General features: G+C 49.6%; 2 protein-coding genes across 2 annotated transcripts; both read right to left on the bottom strand.

Annotated features, from left to right (window-relative positions):
- Positions 1-411: 411 nt before the first annotated feature.
- Positions 412-2,210, bottom strand: LOC123047545 (protein ROH1-like). Its single transcript, XM_044471129.1, has one exon. It carries the CDS (start codon positions 2,060-2,062, stop codon positions 725-727), a length of 1,338 nt encoding a protein of 445 aa, XP_044327064.1. The 5' UTR covers positions 2,063-2,210; the 3' UTR covers positions 412-724.
- A 10,926-nt stretch (positions 2,211-13,136) lies between these two features.
- LOC123047546 (tubby-like F-box protein 7) lies at positions 13,137-17,126 on the bottom strand. Its single transcript, XM_044471130.1, has 5 exons — positions 16,661-17,126; positions 15,255-15,686; positions 15,011-15,098; positions 14,597-14,729; positions 13,137-14,486 (listed from the first exon to the last, which is right to left on the bottom strand). Exons 2-5 carry the CDS (start codon positions 15,618-15,620, stop codon positions 13,655-13,657), a joined length of 1,419 nt encoding a protein of 472 aa, XP_044327065.1. The 5' UTR covers positions 15,621-15,686; positions 16,661-17,126; the 3' UTR covers positions 13,137-13,654.
- Positions 17,127-22,573: the final 5,447 nt, after the last annotated feature.

Below are 22,573 nucleotides of genomic sequence, written 5' to 3' on the forward strand. Positions count from 1 at the left end.
CACATAAATTACGCGCATCTGCAACCGTCGTACCAACAAGCCCTGAACATACAGTACTACCAATGCTATCTGGCCATCAGATCAAAATGCATTTACAGATATCCAAAATTTCACTCAGACAACAGAGCAATGCTATCTCCATTCTCCACTGATAATCTGTGTCTAAGTGGCAAATGCATGCTAGGTGCAACAAACTAGGATAACATGACCAACAATCAAAGTTGCCCAAACATCTCATCGACACCATGACCATCGACAGAGGACGTTAGCATGCATCCAACTCTAAACTGGACCTGGATCGCATAAATCACTCACAGTCGAAACTATCGCGGCAACAAGCCCTGTACAGCCCTAATCAATCATGACATGAACCAAGCACCTAAGTGTTGGGCGGCATTACCAAACCAAACCAAACCAAACCAAGCCAGATTTCAAGAATAAAACAATAGTGTTAGACCGTCAGTACCAAGCACTGCCCAGATAAGAGAAGGATTCACAAGCTGCTACAAACAAAGAATAAATCAAATACAACTAAACGACTCCGATTTTATCATAAGGCCACGCCGGCCTCTATGCAACAAGACACATGTATAACTTATGCAGAGGAGAGCTACCTCGATTTCAACCGGCGATCAATCATCGGTGGAGCATACCACCTGCATTTTGAGTATATCACACAATGTTCAACCAAACAGCATTGCCACGATGATCCATGCCGGTGCGCCTACTCGGCGGTGTTGGGCCTACTCAAGCAGTCGAGGATCTCCGTCCTGGTGCGCACGATGCGGTGGAACATCTCGCGCACCTGCCGCTCGAGCGGGTCGAGCCCGTCCTTGAGTGTCTCGCACACCTGCACCAGCTCCTGCGCGGCCACCCGCACCTCGGCGTCCTTCTCCTCGTCCAGGGGGAACTGCGCGGCGTCGGTGATCTCCATGAGCTGCCGCGACCACCGCTCGATGAGGTGTATCTCCTTGAGCAGCCCGCACGAGTGCTTGCGGTCCTTCTTCTTGGACTCCTCGAGGACGCGCTCGTAGAGCGTGGTGACCGGGGCGGCCCAGTGGAAGCTCCTGGGCACGGCGAAGTGCGCCTGGAGGCCGCGGTCCTGGCAGGGGATGGCGGCGACGAGCGCCCAGGCGGTCACGAAGAGCACGGCGCCCATGGTGTACACGGCGGAGGCGAGGCCGCCCGTGGCGGCGACGTCGCTGGCGCGGGGCACCGGCAGGTTGCCCCCGATGGCCTGCAGCTGGCGGGACGCGGACCAGGTGCGGGACACGCTCCAGGACAGCGACCTGAAGTGGGAGCCGCCGGAGCCGGAGCCGGAGCCGCTGCTGCTGCGGCGGTGGTGCCCCCGGCTCTGCTGCCCGGCGGCGTCCTTGCCGGCGTTGCCCGCCCGGCCGAAGGAGCGGTTGCGCTGCCCCCCGCCGCCGGCGTCCTTGTCGTCGAGCATGAGGATGGTGAGGTCGGTGAGCGCCTTGCGGGCGCGGCGGATCTGGCCCTCCCCGAGCGGCGCGGCGGGGTCGGAGGCGGCGCCCTGGGGGGCGAGCGCGGCGGCGGCGATGGCGAGGTGCTTGCGCCACTGGCGGAGCAGGTCGAGGCCGTCGCGGAGCGCGTTGCAGAGGTCGAGCGCCTTGACGGCGCGGTCGAAGAAGTCGGCGACGAGGCGGTCGAGCGGGGGCCTGGCGAGGGCCCCGGGGCCGCCGCCGAGGAGCGCGGAGCGGAACTCCTCGAGGCAGATGAGGAAGGAGTCGAGCAGGTGCTGGGTCCAGGCGATGGAGAGGATCTCCGGCGGCGCGTTCTTGGCGTCGGCGGGGGCGGCGTCGGGGGAGCAGGGGAGCAGGTCGAGGAGCAGCTCGGCGGCGTGGCGCTGAAAGGCGTCGACTTCGCGGTCGGCGGGGGAGGGGGAGGGGTTGGGGTTGGCGGCGGCGTGGGGGTGGTCTGGCGTGGGCGGGGCGGAGTGGATCTGGCCGTGGTCGCGGTGGCGGAGCGAGAGGATGTGGCGGCCGAAGGAGGTGTGGTGGTGGTGGTGGTGCGCCGGCGAGGCGGAGGAGTCGGTGGCCGGCATTGCGGGCGAGCGCGCCAGGGTTGGACTACCGGTCGGCGGCGGCGAGGGGAATCCGGAATGGGTCGTCCGCTTCCGGGAACCACCAGCAGCTATGAGGGAAAGGAAGGTGAGCGGAATGGGAAACGGAAGGAGGGAATCCGGGGGCTGGAATGGGATTTTGCGGGAGGCGGGGGACGGGGGTGAAAAAGGCGTCGGGTTTGTCTGTCTGTCTCCACCTTGGCCGCCTGACTGTCGTCTGCTGGCGTCTGCTCCCATCCTATCCGGCGGCTCTTGGCTGCTGGGGCGGGTAAAACAAAAAAAAAAGTCAAAACTATTTTCCTCCTCTGACTTTTTTAGCATCATCTTGAGATTCACGAAGTCACTGTAGGCATCTTATCGTCGAATTTATCTTAAATCAAAATTTATCCTCGCGGACACTACCTAGCACTATTTCAGTATAAGTTAAGTTTTGTTTCTATTTACTTTATATACTATATGAATTTATCTTAAATCAAAATTTGTAATTTTCGTCATCAAAATGTATGAACGTCTAAGCATGTTTTTTCCCCTACGCCAAGGCTAGGGTTTTTCTCCTCTCTAGCGATCCCATCGCCTGAGAGTCCTCCTACCGATCGAAGAACCTCCCTCGTAGGGCTCGCGTGCTCTCGCCCTGCGCCTCTCAGCCCGGGGACGATGGATCAGGTGGCTGATGCTCTGTCCGGGACGAGTAGTGGTGGTGGCGGCGCCGCCAAGGCGGCAGATCTTGGTGGTTTCATGGAACAACTCCATCTGGAAGATGCAGACTTCGATGATCTGGTGATTGAAGAGGACGATCCGGCGGTGAACGAAGGTGTACGCTGGCTAGCCCTGGCTAGGGTTCATACGGCAAAAACCTTTAGCCCGACGACGTTCTACAAGGATATGCGTGCTGCTTAGAACACGGCGAAGCCCGTGAGGTTCCGACCCGTCGGACCAAACGTCTTCGTAGTTCAGGCAGAGTGTCTCGGCGATTGGGAACGTATGGTGGATCAAGGGCCATGGCTCTTCAGGAATATGGTGGTGCTCATGGCACCAAATGATGGGTTCACGAAGGTGGAGGAGGTGCCGGTGCTGTTTATGCCGATTTGGCTCCAAATTCACAAGCTACCCGAGGGCTTTTGCAAGAAGAATATAGTGGAATCTTTGTTGAGGAACTCCAGTGATATCCTGGAGATGAGGCTGAACGGGAACACTCGTGGCGACTATGTGAGGGTTAGGGTTCGGCATGATATTCAAAAACCCCTAACAAAGTTTCTTAGCATTGTCAGAGGAAAGGAGAGGCAAGTGTTCTTAGTTCGCTATGAAAAGTTAGCTCGTTTCTGCAGCGTCTGTGGCCTTATTGGGCACGACTTTAAGGAGTGTGGATCCGGGGTTCATGAGGAAAAGGAGAAGAAATTTGGTCCCTGGCTGTATGCCGATGGCCCAAACAAAATAAGGCAAGATGAGGCTGGCCATAGCGCCGAGCAGAAGCAGTTTCAGCGTTCGTCAGCAAAGGATAAGGAAGTGGCAAAGGTTGTGGACCCAGATTTAGCTGACACGGCGTCTAGTCCGTCGAAGCAGGGTACGAGCAGCATGCGAGTGGATCCAGCGGTTCGGAAGAGGTTGGCCATGGAACTAGAAGTTGGGGAGGAACAAAAGAAGGCCACCCTGGGTACATTGGCGCTGACTCAGGGTCTGGGGGGAGATGGAAGAGACCAGGTATCTCCAACTAATAGCTCAAACAGCAAGAGAGCAAAGGTTACTACACCGGAAGTGTCTGAAGAGAAATCGGCGGCCTCCTTCGAGGAGGACCGCCGGGTCCAATGAGTACCCTAGTTTGGAACTGCCGGGGGGGAACCGCCGGACAGTTCGTGAGGTTTTGGCCCTCGCAAAAGCCAATTCCTCGGGGCTGATTTTTCTGTCAGAAACTCGTCAAGCCTCAAGTAAGATGGAGAAACTGAAGTGGAGATTGCAAATGAAAGGTTTTGCTGGTGTGTAAGTGAGGGTCTAAGTGGGGGCCTTGGAGAGGAAAGTTGAGACGTGGATGCGCAAGGTTCTCCACGTCTCAACTTTCCTCTCCAAAGCCGAGTGATAGTCCCCACTCGTCAAGCCTCCTGTCCTAAGCCCCATCTGAACCCCGCCTCAGTCGCCGGAGCCCGCCGGTGAACAGCGCCTCCGCCGCTTGTCCCTCCCCTTCCTCTTCCCACATCCCACACGTCTCTCTCACCTCTCGCAGCATGAGTGGAAGATCCAGTTCAGTCGTCGTCGGCTATGGAGCCGAGCTCGACCAAAACCGCCACCGCTGCCGGAGCTGCCCGCCATCGGATCTGCGCCGCCCTTCTTTGGATCAATCCATCCCCGTTGTTGTGAGCCCCGTATGTCACTTCGCTTGCCTCCGGCGTTGCCATAGAGGAACAACACCTCGTCCCGTCCACCCATGTCCTCGATGGAAGAGAGATGCATCTCTCGCAAGTTCACTCGTGTCGGCCATTGGTAGCACCCTGATACCTTCGTCTAGCGGCGGCTACTACTCATATATTGTCGTCAGTTCGTCAAGTAGGAGGACGAGAACCACTACTTGGCCTTTCCTGATGCAGTTGGCTGATGCTCTGACCCCTATGACCACAACACGCAGCCATCCAGTGCTTCAGGTTGCTCGAGACGTATGTGTGCTGCCATGCTCGTGGTCTCTATTAGCAAATGGCACCCAGGGTTGTCGCCTGTATGGTTGTGCTGCATCTTCACCCATGAAGAAAAAGATGTTGCAAACATAGTCTGATAACTTCTATGAAAATAACATGATTACTAACACATCGTAAACATGATATATTATGTACCAGTCCTGGTAACTTTGTCGAAGGGGCCGGAGTGTGGGAGTCGTTGAAACATACCACGATAACTTCTATGCAAATAATATGATAACTCACACTTCATAGACATTAAGTTATGTACCCAGTCCTGGTAACTTTGTCGGTGGGGTTGGGGTTGGGGGGGGGGTCATTGAAACATACCACGATAACTTCTATGTAAATAACATGATAAGTCACACATCGTAGAAATGATAAATTATGTACCCAATCCTGATAACTTTATAGGCGGGGTAGGATGGGAGGAGTTGTTGAATCATACCGCTATGCAAATAACATGATAACTCACACATCACAGACTTGATAATTTATGTACTTGACCCTGGTAAATGTGGCGACTGAGGCGAGGGGGGGGCAACCCCTGTAATTTATATGTAAATAGCTTGTTAATAGACACATACTAAGTTGATAACTCACATACAAAAGCCATTATAATTTTTGACCTGAATTTTTTTTTGTTGAAAAATATACACCCGGTAATTTCTATGTAAAAAGCATGATAATGTATACATCACAGATTTGGTAACTAATATCTTACGTTCTAAACACCATGATGTCTTCATCCAAGGGAAAAAAGTTTTTTAAACATTTCCATCGGTAATTTATGTGTTAAATTACCATACTTCCTCATGCCTTAACCTTCCAGCCTTATCATGGTATAGTTATCATGTTGCTCATACCATAGTTATCACGTTGGTCATGCCGAAGTTACCAAGCCAAACTTATTTATTTTTTTGATATGGCAGAAATAAGAAAGGTTCAAATAATATTGTTTATCTACAATAGATAACAACAAAAGGTGGCTTAGTTGGTTATTAGGCTCAATATGTATTGCATAGACCTAGGTTTGAATCCTCTTTCAAGCACTTTTATTTTATTTTCATATTATGCGGTGAAAAACCAAAAAAAAAAACCGCTAGCGATTTACCACGTTTTTTGAGAGAAGGAAAAAAATCAGTGGAAAGCGAGCGTGGGAAGATAGCGATCACCTACGAACTAGTCGTGCGGATCTGTCGCTAACGACCAGACTGGTCGTTAGCACAGTCCTTATATTAAAGTTAGTACAAAGTTTAGACACTTATTTTGAGACGGGGGGAGTATCATGTAACCGGTACTCGGCATTTTGAGCGTGGATGGGCCTCTCAAGCCAGCCATTTGTGATTTTCCCCCCCTTTGCGCGTAGATCGGTCTTGTGTCCTTTCCTATATGCTCAATACTCATTGCTTCTCGCATTTCACAATTTAAAAATGCAATTTCTTATGAATTCAGCACATTGACTACTATGATAGTCGCGCCACGATTTCCCGCGCACCCACATGGAACATGGAGGCTAATTAAACCGAGTCGGACTCATTATCGAGGCCAACAGCATCAAGCTAGTGGCATTTCTATACGCTCGCCGAGGGGTCAAACTTGGCAGGCCCAACATGAAGAGGTCAACAATTTGTGATGCAGAAAACGGGCACCACCGTCAACATTTCGGACCAGACGTGCCACCGTAAGTTCGTAACTGTTCCGCCACACGCGCGCACGACTGGTTCTTTCTACGTGCGTACATTTCTGGGGTACGTGTAGCTGGAAATATGTGTGCACGTCGCCGTCGAGCGATTAACTGCGGCCGTCATCGCTCGTCGACTCGCGCGGTGGAGGTGAGAGCAAGCGTGCCGATTTTCTACGGCGGAACCTTCACTCCGGGTCGGGTGACAGACAGCCGCATGACACGTAGGCGGTAGCAGGCGGCAGGAAATGCTCACGTGTTCCAAAAGGCGGAGCCCGGACCGGCCTCAGCTGGACAGGGAGGAGAGCAGGTCAAGGTCACGTGGTGGTTGGGCTGGCGCTCCGGTTCCGCCCGTCCATCGCGATCGGTCGCTGGCACGTGGGCCGCCGGGAGCAGATATTTTTATTTGCGGCAAAGATCTCAGTCCCGATGGCCGGCTCATGCGGCTGATTGGCCATATACTATATAGAAAATGAAATGAAGCCGCCGCCGATTGGTTAGGTTTAGTTTAGTTTAGTTTAGTTCGTCCTCTTATTACATTAGTCATTCAGGATTAGTTTAAGATAACCCCAAGGCAAATCCAATCCAACACGACAGTGCACTGTAGACGAGCGAGGGAGCCATCTGGTCGCCAAATAAATTCTGCCAGCGATGGCCAGGAGAATCTCTCTTATCGTCACACAAATGTTTCTTCCCCTTTTCTTATTCCTAGTTTACTGGTTTCTTTTATTTATTTATTTTCAGAATTTGACCATGGATTTAACTAACAAAATGTAAGCGCATATGAAAAAAATATATACTGCTGAATTCGTATTTCAACATCGTTTTCGGTGGTAATTTTATTAGTTAAATCTATGATCAAAATAAGACACTAAATACGAAAGGATGAATAAACCAGAACGGAGATAGTACGGGTCATCTATTTTGAAACGAAGGAAGTACTATGTTTCGTTACCGCTTGTGTTGCTAATAATAGCAGCACTGATTAAGATCATGTGCAACGCAGAACCCAGCAAACAAAATTTAATCCGCAGACAGTAGTAGTGGCGCAGGTCATCCATCCAACGGCGGTCATCAAGTAAAAAACGGACACACCCCTAAAAAAAAGTAAAAAACGGACACCTAATTTTCGTTGACTTTCTTATTACAGTACAAAAGAAACGTGTCCCACGTCCTGCTCTGCCCCGTGTTCGGCCTCGTCGTCGTCGCGTGCCGGGGCGAAAGAGGCACAATTGTTGACGGTGACATCCTTGCCGTGCTGGTCCGACACGTCGTCGGGCTCCGCCTCCAGCGAGTCGAAGGGGTGGTTGCGCTCCACCTCGTTGACGCAGAGCTGCCAACGCCCCACGGCGGAGCGCCTGCTTCTCGTCCTCCGTCACCTCCATGGGGCCGCCCTTCACCTCCTTCATTTTTGGCTCGTCCAACGTCATTGTGGTGCCGCTCATATGTTTTATTGTTTCAGTTGTTTTATTGTTTCACCTGTCTTCGAAAAGATACGTATGACTTCTGAGCAATAAAACATGCTAGTTTTTTAAGTCTAAATATACTAGTCCCCAACACACATTGTGAATACTCCATGCTGTGAACGCCGTTTTTCAAGTATAAAACAGGTGAACCCTTGTGTGCGGGTTTAAAAAGCAAACCCGAATCCTTCCAAGGAAAAAAAGGTATTTCCAAACCCAAAGCCAAACAAGGCACGACAAGCAATAACTGTCCAAAAAAAAAAGAGGCACGGCAAGCAATAGCCAGGCAGCACTGCACTGTGACGGCTGGCTGCAGCTCGATTCATTCGGTCGCCAAATTCTGCCTGCAGCTGTGGCTGTATGTACTACGTACACTGTATGCATGCCAGCCCAGCAGAGCAAAATGCCTCGAATCTTACCTTGCCATAAGGAAGATGTGCTTAATTCGATATGAGCACTGCTATACAGCCGACACTTATTAAACGACACGCGCACGACGTTTGCCATCTAGCCATCGGCGGCGTTGTTCCTAGAGTATCCTACGGTGGGGAGGATCTATCGGCTGCACATCGTGCACACACCATCGTGTGTAGATCAATTCCGATTCGATATCTGTAGTAATTTCTTTTGACATTTGTGTACTGTATTACTAGTACTAGTAATTGGCAGGTGCGGGTTCAGCGTGAAGCATACGAATCAGTTCGTGAAGGCGACGGACAGACGGAGCAGCGACGGCTGACTAACGTGGGTGCCACATGAGGCCACGTACGTAGAGGAAATGCTGCATCTCTCTCGGCCACGGCGTGCCCAAGGCCAAAAACGCCCACCGTCCCCTCCGAAGGTCACGCTCCCTCCGTTTCTAAATATTTGTTTTTTTTTTGAGATTTCAACAAATGACTACATACAAAACAAAATGAATGAATCTACAACCTGAAATATGTCTATATACATCCGTATGTGATAGTCCATTTGAAATCTCTAAAAAAACAAATATTTAGAAACGGAGGTCCTATAAAATTAAATTAAATTGTAGCGCCATCTTGATCATAAAAAATGGACCTCAATATACATCTATCCTCTGATCCCGATCAGACACATGGCAATTTTTCTGATATATTTGTACGCTATATGATAATTTTAGCTTAGACCATGGAAAATCTTATAAAGAAGCATAGCAATGTTTTATCAGTTTCCGCATGTCATATTTGATTATCAGGATTTTTAGCATAAAAACCTAACTTAAAATGTTTAACATCCTTAAAAAAAAAATAGCGTGCACCACATCACGCGGCCCGACCTTTACGCAACGGCTGGGGGTAAATTTCTCACCCCCACAAAAAGAAATGCTTATTCACTCTGCGGGACAGTCGCATTACACGTGGGCAGGCGGCTGGAAATGGTCACGTGTCCGAAAAGACGGAACGGGCTGGCCTCGTCCGCCTTGGTCGTCTCTGCCATGTGGGCCCGCCCATGGTAGATATTTTTGTTTGCGGCAAAAAAATCTCACACCCGATGGCTGTCAGAGACGGCGCCGCCGCCGATTCGTTGGGTTACGGCCACCGACCATGCTTTGAACTGGGACCCTTCAGCTATCACATCGAATTTTCCCTAATCCGGTCTTAAAGCTCAATGTTAACGGGCGTGCGTTGTCCTGGTCGTGCATTTGTCACACCGTTTGTTTTGTTGTCGCATTGAAGGGGGGTGCTTTTGCTATATTTTTGTTCTCTTGTCAGTCTTTTTTTCTTTTGCGATGGCTTGCCAATCTTCTTTTCTCTTGCGATGGCTTGTCATTTCATAATGGAACGGACCTAATCCATTTTCTGGGTCGTACGAGAAAAAGGGTCTATTTTCTGGGTCTTACAAGAAAAAGTGTATTCATTCCACCTCAACTTTGGGCAAACTAACGGTCAGGGTCATCTAATGCTGCTTTTGCTCAAAAAGAAATCCAATGCTGCTGAGGGCATGTAAACCGCTAGGAGCTTACGTAGGCGCTTATGAAGAAAAAATAATAATCTAAAAAGCACCTAAGCGCCTCAGCTCTCAACGCGAGACGCTAATTATTATATACAGCATAGCCGCTAATTGTCGCGAGGAAAAGAAGCAAAATGCCTGGTGCGTGGTTTTGCGTCGATGCCAGGGTTAACGCCATGATTTAACTCAACAACCGATAATCTGTCAGGAATAAGAACCTGGCGTCCGGGCTAAGCGCCCCGCGATGGAGATGCCCTGGTAGCCTTCTTGGGGGAATAAGATAAGCACCGGCAACTGTTTGTTTGTTGGAGTATGTATGCAGTGGCGGAGCCAGAAAAAAAATATCGGGAGGCTGAGGGCTGTTAGAACAGATTGGGCAGGGCCAAATCACTGGAAAGTAGGTTTTTAGCAGCAAAATACTCACTGATTATGCACTACTCATTAGATGATTAGCAGCAAATATGAGATGCTTGGAGGGCCAGGCCCCTGCTGGTCCCCTGTCTCCGCCACTGCAGGTATGTGTGTGCATACATGTTGGCTTGTTGGGTCCAGTGTGGTGTGGGCACACACACGCACACCATGTCGCTGTTCAACAGCTACCTAGCTACGTACATACGTACATGTTGCTGCGTGTGCATAATTTGGAGAGTTCCAGACAACTCAACAGTGCATTACAAGATGTGTGGGTGCGCGTGTTGCTCTCTGCAGCATCTGGTAGGTACCTCCAGAAGCTCCTTCCTTCACGCCTCATATGCAGACCACGCAACTTCTTCTTTTTTAACAAAAGGAAATATGTCAATGTTACAGAGATATTAATTACACCCACCCTCCACAACAATAAAATGTCCTAAACACATTACGATGCACACATCCCAAAAGCAAAAGAAGAAAAGAAAATGAAAGATCCGCTACGGTGATCAATTCCTTGTACCTACAGCACGAACCAACACCAAGACAACACCCAAACTCCAAATTTCTTCAAAAGCGACGCATACAAGAATAAAACAGTGCACAAGCGCCGTCGTCGTCCGATCATAGATCTTAGATTTTCACTTTGAAGAAAATCTATGCTCTCAAAACAATGTCTTCAACAAGGCCACTACAAGACACAACCAATTAAGGCCAGACATTGGGTTTACACCCTGAAAGCTAAGACTCTGTACTCCTCCTGTGTTGCCGCCCCCACTTGCTGATGCCGCTACTACAAGTCACGAATCACCAAGCAAAGTCCTCATCGCCTCGAAGAATCGATCCGCCATTACCAGGCCTCATACCTCAGCCACCATAACGTTCTCCGCCACCGTCTTCACCATGGAAATCGAAATACCGACATGTCCCATAAGGTCAACAAACAACGATCCTCCTGAAGCCACACGAGCTAAAATAGGGGCGCACACGACTGAATCTCATCCGATCCAGCAATCTACAGGCATCAAACACCTAATGGAGATCTCTGTCCGAGCCTTGTGGAACTCGTCAACGGCCAGATCAATGAGGGCCGACATCAAGCAGAACACCGTCTTGACGCTAGAAGAACCCTAGGACCGTCGCCGGAGGGGAGCAGATTTGGGCTGGGAGACCTAGATCCGCCACCATGGCCGGCTCCAACGCTGCCCTCGCAACCCTGGTGGCACAGTCGCCGTCGGATCCCCTGGGGCCGCCGCCCTAGCGTTACATCTGCGCCGCCATGCCGGGCGCCCAGGGACGCCATCGCGCCTTGGCAAGAGGCCCCCACAAGAGAGGAGGAGAGCCTGCCGTCCGCCGCCCGCCTGGCGAGCTTTGCTCGCCGGCCTCCCCCGGCGGCGGCAGAGAAGCAGGGGAAGGGCGAGGGTCGGGGCGGCGGCGGCAGAGAAGCAGGGGAAGGGCGAGGGTCGGGGCGGCGGCTAGGGTTCGCCCGAGCCGCCCCGCTGGAGGCGTCCAACCCTTTCTTCTTAAGCTTGAGCTATCACGCTGATGCATGCAGGCGAAGAGAGAGAGAAGGGTGTTCATGTGCTTGATGCGAACGTACATTCCTGTCCTGAATGATTGGATTGCCAGTGTCGAGGGTTTTGTATTACGATTAATTTTAAATTAAGCCAAAGCCAAAGCCAAAGAGGACACGACAAGCTAGCCAGCCCGAACCAAGGCAGTGCAGAGGAAGAGGAAATCTGGTCGCCAAATTCTGCAGCTGTACGTGCCTCCACATGTACATGTACCTCTGCCGGGCCAGAGTTTGGTGAATCTTTATCTTTTACTCCCTCCGTTTCAAAATAAGTGACTCAAAAATGACTCAACTTTGTACTAACTTTAATACAAAGTTGACTCACTTTTTGAGTCACTTATTTTGGGACGGAGGGAGTATCTTTTTGGCGAATCTTTATTTCATCGGGTCAAATACTTTATTTATCATTATTATATTTCCTCCGATCCATATTAGTTGACGCACATTTAGGCCTCCTTTGGTTCATATGATAGGATTATTATAAGAATAAGAAACTTGTAGAAAATGAGATGACATGTATCTCAAATCTTATTAGTGGGAATAGAAAAAAGATGCCATTTGATTTACAGCATTGGGATTTTTTTTCATTGATTCTAGACTCATATTTATTTTTCTTTGAAATGTGAAGGGTAGGAACCAATCCTATGTAGGAATAATAATCCATTCCTATGAATCAAATGGCTCTAAAGAAAAAATGCCTATAAGAATCCTATCCTACAGAATTTCTATGAAATTCCTTGGAACAAAAAGAGACCTATAGTCCAGCACTTATATTAGTTGAACCAAGTGCGCGTCAATTAATATGAATTAGACTGGAGTAGTATTTTTCTTTTAAGGGGGAGGCGTTTTGGCTCCCGGGTGCATTTGCACCCGGATGAACAGTACCCCAAAAAACAAATTAAATGTTTTCAAAAAATTCTGAAAAAAACTGTAGATGATCATGTTGGTGTCACAAACATGCTTGACAAAATTCACGCGGAACGGAGCAGCGGTGTTCCGTCGGCGAAAATAAATAAATTTTGGGTGACATTTGGTCTTTGATTTGTCTTTTTTGCGCAAGCCAAAATGATTAACATTTTTGTCTCAAAATTTGCAGGTCACATTTGTAGTGACAAAGATGACAAAAAAAAAATTTGTCTCAAATTTTTTGACATTTGAATTTTTTTTCAAAAATGGCCCCGGGTGCATTTGCACCCGGGAGCCGAATTGATTTTCGTCTTTTAAGCTAATATAATGGCAGTGATCGCCGACTGTTAGCAGATACAGTGCAGCACACCACGCAAGCAAGCAAATCAACTGATCAAATCAAGATTTCTTACATCCATGGTCACATCAGTCCAGCACTCAAGTAACTTCTAGTACATGTATGCTGTCTGGGCTGAGCACCCACCAGATACAATGCCCCAAACTGAGAGACCAGGACAACTCAACCTTGCAAGACCACAACATCCCTAGCACTACCTTGCAACTCAACATCTCTAATCCACATTTCATACCAGTCCCAGGCAGAGGCAGCATCAGACAGGCATAGGTAGCAATCACATCCTTAGTGGAAGCCTGTCCCTGAACCACAGACACCTTCAGCCCCTAACCCTATCAACAGCTTTAACAAGCACATCATCTCCCCTACCTATTGATAACACCTTTACCAGGCACAATGGGGGGACTGAAACTGAACCAACAGTAGCTGTATGCTGCAGAGAAATTTAGTCCTGCACTTGATGCATCCGTTCGCTCGTTTGTTCCCAGGCCCGGGCGGGAAGCTCGACATAGAGGGGACACTGAATGACCGCTGATGTTGTACTGAGAATCTGTTTATTCACACGCCAGCTTGGTGTCGAAGCTGGTCAGGCAGATGGCGAAGGCCTGGAACGCCGACAGCGGGTACCGGTAGTCCATGGTGAAGGTGTCCTTGGACACCTTGCCGAACTGCAGCAGCACCGTGTCGTGGTGGCTCGAGGACGAGGACGACGACGCCGACAAGGAACTGCCAGCAGGCTGGGGCTGCGCGGCGGCAGCAGAGGTAGGCTGCTGCTGGGGCGGTTGCGTCTGTGAAGACGGCTCGGGAGCCGCCTCTCCTCCGGAGGCTGGCGGTGGCGGGGCGGGGGCGGCGATCAGCTGGAAGTTCTTGACCGAGGCCACCGTGACGCGCCCCCGGAAGTTGAGGCACCAGCACTGCAGCTGCTCGTGCCACCGAGGCGACTTGTTCTTGAGAACCAGCGGGCTCTCCTTGTCCCCCGCATTTTCGTCGCCACCTTCTTCTCTCAGAGGCCCTCCCCCAAACTCGGAGAAGTGGCAGCTGCTGAAGTCCGTGGAGTACCGGGAACTTGCGGTGGTGCGGAAGGATTCCTCGAATAGCCGAGGGAGGAGCTCCTTCGGTTGGCCAGGCACAACGCCATCAGGGTCTACCGCCGATGTCGGGATGGAGTTCATGGTGCACTGCATCCGCCTTGGCCCGCGGGTGCCGAGCACGTTCAGCTCGTAGTTCACCTGAGCGATGGGGTAGCTGCCAGTCGCCGCTGGAACTTTGGGGGAGACTTTCCTGGAGGAGAACCGCCGGCTGGTCCGTTCCTGCGGGCAGAGTTTACTGGCATTGTAGGACGGCTGCGTGTCGTAGATGATGAATTTGGTGCCGAGGAAATTTGACCTGCAAGGACCATCCATGTTGTCTGTTAGATTTGTATGCACATATACCCGGACAAAGTCATTTCAAGTGACAATGGGGTAAGGGACGACTGTTGTCAAAGGGTATGTTACCTCAATTTCCCGATGTAGCCACTACTTGACCGGGATATATTTTTAGGATCCATAGAAATGGCATAGTCGGTGTAAGTTGTTCTCCGACTCCTTTTAGCTGACAGTAGGAACTTGCCATTATCATCAAGCACAGCTGCAATAGGCAATCAAAATGCTCAGTGTGCTGTGTAGTTTGCTCTGACTTCTGACCATATTAAAACAAAACTACTTAAACCTCTGTAGCAAATACAGAATTATGAATAAAACAGGGCATCCCTACAACTTTACTGAGGTTACTGAAGGCTTTATACACTATACTTTTTTATTTTTATACATCTCGATACTTAAAAATCATAAGTGAATCATCAAAACAGAATTAAAAAAATGATGATTAGGAGCACAATGGAGAAGTGCAGAGCAATTAGACAAACATACCAGAAGTAAGGGACAGGTAGAGACGATAAGTCAGCTTTGACTTGTCCCTTTTGATGAAACATTGGATCAATCCATCTCGAGATCCAGGCTGCACATGAGAAATTGAACCAAGTGTTATTAAAAGGTAAGAAAATATCACATCCCAAGTAACAAAAACGGATAGCTTAATTAAATACAGGGCCAGACTGATAAACAATATGGATACCAACTTTTCTTATTAACCGGGAGAGAATGGTGTGGTTACCTGCTTAAGGGACACAGGAAAGGTGAGCTTTCCACAGAATTCTGGATTCCTCACAATATCCTTGCACATGTCTCTCCAGGTTGTACAGACAGAAGCGCAGGCAACAACATCTTTGCGGGACGGCCAATTGCTGTCGTCTTCCTCCAGCCTTTTCATCACATCCCGAAGTAATTCAGGAGGAAGGCTAGCCCAATTGCCTTGCAGGTTTGTGACAAGACTATCCTGCAGATCACTTGCAGATTCAAGCGATTTCCCTCGGTGATGGCCCGAAAGGCTTGGGACGCTTGAGATTTTCGCCTCGAAATTCCGCCTTGACAGGTTTCCGAAGCTCTCCCTTAAATCGCGAACTATGCTGCGCAAAGTCATCTTTGGACCTGATGCAAACCCTGAGTAACCAACCGCAGCAGCAGGCGACAGCAGCAAGAGTGCGATCTGCAGTTCAAAAGCAGCACGGTGATCAATACCCTGTGAAATAAGCTCAAAGGCATGCTATGAACAATTGAACATTACAGAACAAGCTAAGGCATGCCATAGATTATCTTACATTCTGTTCCTATCTAGCGACAAAACCGGCGTATCGCACACAGCATGGTAAGTAGCTCCTACAACAAGCACGCTTAACAGCGACTGTTTCTGTCTGCAAGCACATGCTGCCATGTGGAGATTTAATAGTGAGTATGGTGAAAGTCAAGCCTAACAGAGACTAAACCATGCCCACTTGACTAAATCCAGACCCTGGCTAGGGACAGTGGACCAATCAGTTGATCAGTCATTCTCGTTTGTGTACCAGATACAAACATGGCCAGATGCGGCACGGCTTCTCCGATGGCGAAAGGCCAACGTAACACCCTTATTACAGGCATCCTTGATCAGCAAAACTAGCCCTTTTCTCCTTGTTCCTATCCTTAATCCGCGCGTCGTGGGTGGATAAACGAGAACGTTTTAGGCCTCCCGTTGACGCCGGCGCGTAGTACACGTAGTATATTCATTAAACTTGGAAATATTAGTCTTTGCTACTACTACTGTACGGAGTACAATCTAAGAAGCGGTGGAGTGGAAAAAAGGGTGCCTTTTTGCTAGAGATCGAGTGGAGACTCCTCTGCCCAGATCAGGCACAGGCACTCCCCAGCTCTGGAAAACAAGCAAGCACGGATCCAGCAGTTGGCATCTGGATAATAAATGGAAAACAGCCAGGGTTTCTTTCCTTCACCAAAGGCTGCTGCAGAACAGTTGAATCTGAGGAGTTGTTTCACACACACACAGCCTCAAGTTCATCATCTTTTTTTCTGCGCTTCCTGGATCAACTAGCTAACAAACCAGGAGTAACTACTACTCAGATGCAAAATCAAAGATGTAATGCGAGGGCGGGAGCAGATGTTGGGAAGAGCAGAGAGCAGTTTCCTCACCACTGGTGTAGAGAGCGCAGATCGGACGGCCGCTGAACTGTTATCCAACAAGAACGATCCCCAAAATCAAAATCCCGCAGGAGATCCCCTGAGGCTCGGAGACGCACGGGGTTCAGATTTGCACTCCGGATCTCGGCACCGACGTCGGAGAAGATCCGGCGGCTTCCTCGCGGTCCGACGCCTGTGAAACCTGATCCGAGTGCTCACCAAGAAGTCGCAGCGGCAGTGCCGACCTTGAGTGGTGGTTGGGTTGGGAGTGAGGCGGGTGGGTGGGCACGCAAGAAAGGGGAGAGCGGGGCGAGGGAGCGGAGGCGCGGTAATGGTGGTGGTAGTGGTGATCCGCGGATCGGATTTAAGGAGACCGTCCGTCCTCCGTCGACGGGTGGGTGGATAGGGCCGAGCCGAGGGAGGCGACGAGCGGGGCCGGCGGGCCAGGGTGAAGGAAGGAAGAAAGAAGCTTTTTTCCCCTTTGCTCCGCCCACTGTCTTCCTTGGATTGTTGGGCTGATATTTCTGTACTTGTGCCGCTGCTCAAAGTTGAAAGTTGAAAGTTGAAAACTTTCGGCTTTCAGCGGCGTATGACAGGGAGATTTGAAAAAATAGATTCGGCTTTGCACTGGGGCGACAGCATAATCCGACGTGGATGCCACTGGGGTTGAACAAAAGATCTGGCAGGTTTTACCATGCATGGCTGCTGGAGCCTGAAACACATGGGCAATCATGAATGCTCTCTCTGAATTTTTCTGCTGCTATATGCTGCTAGTAATTCCCACTGAATCAATCCTGTATTCTAGTGCCCACTCAAGTCTGAAACTCTGGCTGTCATGTTACTGTTAGTAAGTAATTAACCTGTATGTAAACACCCACTCAAGTCTGAAACCCTGGCCGTTGTTTCAGCGAGCAACCCTGACTTGACTGAACGTCTGAATCTTACCCAAAAGCTGCTAAATTTGTAAATAAAATAAAATGAAATTCACCGGGCCATTTGAAATTCGACGCTTTGTGAGCCGAATGGATCCTGGGCAGTGGACAGCTAGCAGAGAAGTTCAGGTGCAGCTGTTGCCGTTTGGTTTGGTTGGCATAACTGTCCATCCATCCATCCATCTGTTACTGCAAAGCAGGCGCAGCGCCAACCAGTACGGCTACGGCAGCGCCATTCAATTCGGTTCAGGTTCAGTCCGGTCCGGTGGATGGGTGGATAGATCATGGATCTTGTTAGATGGATGAATGTTATCTACTTATATTTACTGCTCTCTGACGAGGACAAGCACGATGAAAATGCTGCATGGAAGGCAAGCGGGCAGAAGCATTTCACTCAGTGGGATGGGCAGCAGGCGTCCAGATGCAGGAAATTTCACCATGCACATTCGGAAAAAGGCGCTGGGGAATAATAACTGAACCTAATTTGTAAAGAGGCCCAGTCGTCCGAGTGCGCATTTCACTAAGGTGCCCATCAGGGAGGAGAAAAAGGAGAATGCAGGATAAGAAAGCGGCGCACATTATGGAAAGCAAAGGACAGTCACAAAGGAAACACCTTTCCTTTTCTTTTCTTTTCTTTTCTTTTCTTGCAAGGCAAATCCAGTCCTGCCGAACAAACAAGCAAAAAATATCCCGAGATATTTTTTATTCCATCTGAAGATCTTTTCTCTTCGATTTGTCATGTAAAATATCTGATGGCACCGTGCTGTGTGTTCGTTCTTATCGACCGAATGGTTAACCGGTGTTTAGAGATTTATTACATTGACCTGGTAACCATGCTTCAGAAAAAAAAACATCTGACTTGGTATTAGCAGCTGCAATATGGGTTTGAAATCAGATACTATGGTGTGTAAGTAAGATGCTTGTTCAAACCCTTCCAAAAAAAAAGATGTTTGTTCAGATGCTATGGTCTAATTATAACAAGATCTTTTCTTCTTAATCTCAGATGTGATGTGATGTGATGTGATGCGATGCGAGAGTTCGTTCTTATCGGCCGAATAATTAGTTAACCACTCTTGCGGATTTACATTGACTTGGTAATCATGCATTATCTTCTGTCTAGTAGTACATGCTTAAGAAAAATATCTGATTACGAGTGCCATACGGGCTTGGGGTCAGGCTGTACTTATACTCGAGTAAAAAGTTTGATCAGCTGCCATAGTGTTAGTGTGTACGATCACCCGTGCCGTGGTAATCATTGAGGCAAATTAGATGGATGTCACTGTACTTAAACGTGTAGTGATCATGGAACTGCTGCACACGCTGACAGCTACATGGATCCAACCAAATGGTCCAGCCTGATTTGATTAAATGTGGTTGCTAACTGTTCTTCTCATTGCTGCACGCAGGCACGCAGGTGGTTAGCATGCCTGCATCTCCCTTCAACTTCCCATCTGTCTGCCTTTTCATTTTTATTTCTTGGCAAGTGTACTTGCACACAAACATTTCACTAGAAACTCCAGATCTTTCCAGATCCTCCTGCTCAATTATGTACTCCCTCCGTCCAAAAATACTTGTCAGAAAAATTGATAAAAATGGATGTATCTAGAACTAAAATATGTCTAGATACACCATTTCTCCGACGAGTATTTCCGGACGGAGGGAGTACTACAATATCGACCCCCTGTTCTTTATGGGCAAGTCAAACGATTGGATACGCTTGCGAAATCACGGAGGAGAAATCAAATCAGAGATGATAAGGAAGAAAAAATAATAATACCACATGCAAGCACACGGATTCGGAGGAAACCATCATCATATAATAACAACAACGGCAACAATTGGCACTAGTTTTTTCTCCCATGATGCTACCTAAATGGAAGCAAGTTGCAAAACAAAAAGGCGGCTCGCACGCGTGCCCTGACGGCCCTACGGGGAGACGGATAACATTAACAACGTCGCGATCTGTCACTCATCACTCCAATTATCAGCACTGATCAGAGGTTTGTGCAGATGCAGGTGCAAGCACCGAGGAAATCCCTGTGAAACCCCATGGTGGCCATGGTGGCCAACTGGCCATCGGCGAGACAGCAACAAGCACCTCCATCGGCTGCCGCCTTTAATCCGATTCGGCTAGCTTTATGCCGGCAAGATTGATTGAATCCAGCTGCACCAGAGGAGACTGGGACCTGAGACTGAAGCTTTTCTTCTTGTTTCTTTTGTGCAACATGATACCAGCAGCAGAGTGAGACGTGCACATCTTTCTCTCCCAAGTATCTAATGCTAAGCAATGTGTAATAGGGATGGTTGGTTAGTTCGGCACACGGCGGGGGAACACGCGTCGATCGATGGCATATCTTACAGGATTATGGGAGGAGTTTTGTATAACCTGCTGCAGGGATCAGATGCTAGGTTAGATGATCGTTTGGGTTAATGCCCACTCAGCTGCTAGTGTGAAATATGCTGCTTGGCACTAGCTAGAATCGGCCCTTTTACCCCTGCTTACTAAACAAATTTAACTAGTCTGATACCTTTGGTTAGATTAGCCTAATAATTCATTAATGGAGAGTATGAGATCATTAGTACGTACATGCACTGCTCTTTATCCTTATCCACGGCGGCTGCAAAGAAAAAAAAAAGGAAAGGAATAAGATGCGGCTAAAACTGTACTTTATTATATCCGAAAAAAGACAAGAATTGTACTGTATTGTTTCCAGGTAGAAGGTCTTTGCAGTTGGACGACGGTATGCTGAATTTTGCTTGTCAATGATATTCAGAGATGTGAACATGACAACCACTCGCATGATTAATACTGAAAGATGACAATATGCTCATAATATAGAATTTATTGAATCACTAGACCGCGACTGACTGACGTGAAAATATATAATGAAAAAAAAACTCAGAGAAACAAGTACTCCCTCTGACCCATAATATAAGAGTGTTTTGACACTACACTAGGCTCTTATATTATGGGACTGAGGGAGTAGCATGCATGCCTTTGTTGTGAAACTAAGCTAGGTGGGACCCCCCCCCCTCACCGCATCGCTCCCGCAAGCGACGGGGGGAAACCCTAGGCCCCGCCCCCAATAGCCCTCACCTCCCCTCCCCTTTCCTCGCCGCCGTCGGAGTTCAATGACGGGCAAAGCCTGGTTGGCGGTGGCGGGGCCTCCTCTTCTCTCCGTGCGGTGGTGGGCGGCGCGGGACGTCATCAACGTGCGGGGGTGTGTCACTGTGTGGGGCCGACAGCTGAGCCTCGGCATGGAAGGCTACGTGGTGATGGTGGTGGCACGTGCCCGTGGTGGCGGAGGCCGAGCATGCCTGGCGGCGGCAACCCAGGTCAAGTTCCGGATCTAGCGGGTGCTTGGCGGCGGGCAGGGCAGGGGATGGCAACGATCTGGCAGGGTCGTGGCTTTGGTTGTGGACCACGGCGACGTGCCGAAAACTGGTGTACGGGTGCAGTGGCTTTTGGTTAGATCCACCCGGATCCGGCCCCTAGTCGCCGGCGGGCGGCTCGAGGTGGTGGTTGTGAACGTCCTGATCGATGCTTGGATGTGGGCTACGACGGTGTGGTGGTAGCACATGGTGGCGGTGTGGGTCTCTTCGCGGCGGTGATTGGACATGCTCCGATTTTGGTCGCTGGCACACTGCCCTGGTGGATGTCTCTAGGGATCTTTCACGGCTGCTGGTTGTGACCGGTCTGGCACCTCACGTTGTTGGGCGGGTGGCCGAGACGGGCCAGACATGTATCCAAGTCGGGAGATGTAGTTGGGCATCACAAGGAGTGGCGTTTGGAGAGGCGGAGGGGGTGATGGGTGGCGCCGATGTGGTCGGGCCACCGATCACCAGCAGGGGTGCCGATCATCGACATGGTTTGCTCCCTCTTCACCTCTTCTCCAACTTAGTGTCTACCCGATCCATCTGATCGTTCTGATCGCCGGCGGCTCTGCGAAGGTCAGAGCGTGCCAGTTGGTTCATCGCCTGCAGCCATGGAGGGCCTATGGGGCGTCACATTTCCTGGGCGGCGGTCCGGGTGGTGGGAGCTACGGTGCTCATGGGCTAAACTCGTGGCTTAGGTGTGTGCGGCTAGTTGTCATGGACACATGGACGGTGTTGTGGTTGGCAGTTTGACGTTGCGTGGACGTGTGCAACGGTGGTACGCGTGCCTGGCCGCACCTTGGGAAAAAGCGGACTATGCTTGCGGGGGTGAAAACCCTGTATGGCTTTGGCCAGGCCAACGTAGTTGGCGTGTGTGGACGTTGTCATCTTCCTGAAGTCTCCATTGTGGTTGCTCCTTTCCATCTGTTGGGCTTCGGATAAACATCTAGATCTTTAGATCGGGTGGGGCGGCGCTTCGGTGTCGTGTCCTTTCTGAAGGTACCATCTTGGAGCTCATGGTTTCGTCGACCCTCAACTTCACCTCTTCGCGGCATCTATTAGGGCTTCAATGGCTTTGTAGTGATGCTTACTATCCTTTTGTAGTCTACTTTGAGTCATTTGGTGTGTTGTTGTTGTAGATCTTTGGCACCTTCGTTTCTAGCCTTGGGCGAGTGTGGTGTGGGGATGTTTCGTTTGCATCGGTTCATATGTGGATTGTTGCTTTATATATAAAGAGGGACGAAAGCCTTTTCGGTAACTAAGCTTGGTTGGATGACCCACACCACGCTTGTTGTGTTGTTGTAATCGTAGAGGTGATATGCCAGTCTTACATGGAAGTTAGAAAGATCTTAAAAAACACCTTTATTAATAAAAAAGAACAGTTACATCTTTATTAGAGGCTATACAATTTCGTCCATTGGCTCCTCAAACCAATCCCTTATCGTAGAAAATCTAGCTAACCTAGCAATTACATGAGCTACATTGTTCGCTTCCCCATTACAATGTTCAAAACTAGCGGGTCTGAGTACAACGCCACCTGTGCCCATAAGCAGGTCATGATCAAAAGATGCATCTGCGTTAAGCTTCACAAAACACATAGGAGGCCTAGTCCACCCCC

This window comes from Triticum aestivum, chromosome 2B (assembly GCF_018294505.1).
Source record: "Triticum aestivum cultivar Chinese Spring chromosome 2B, IWGSC CS RefSeq v2.1, whole genome shotgun sequence".
NCBI lineage: Eukaryota > Viridiplantae > Streptophyta > Magnoliopsida > Poales > Poaceae > Triticum > Triticum aestivum.

What these genes read in the sequence shown, in the direction of transcription:
- LOC123047546 (XM_044471130.1), bottom strand. Translation starts at nt 15,620, where the DNA reads ATGACTTTGCGCAGCATAGTTCGCGATTTAAGGGAGAGCTTCGGAAAC. An exon ending in CTACCTGTCCCTTACTTCTG is followed by an intron (nt 14,730 to 15,010) that starts GTATGTTTGTCT and finishes TGCCTATTGCAG; the next exon opens with CTGTGCTTGATGATAATGGC. An exon ending in GGCTACATCGGGAAATTGAG is followed by an intron (nt 14,487 to 14,596) that starts GTAACATACCCT and finishes TGGTCCTTGCAG; the next exon opens with GTCAAATTTCCTCGGCACCA.
- LOC123047545 (XM_044471129.1), bottom strand. Translation starts at nt 2,062, where the DNA reads ATGCCGGCCACCGACTCCTCCGCCTCGCCGGCGCACCACCACCACCAC.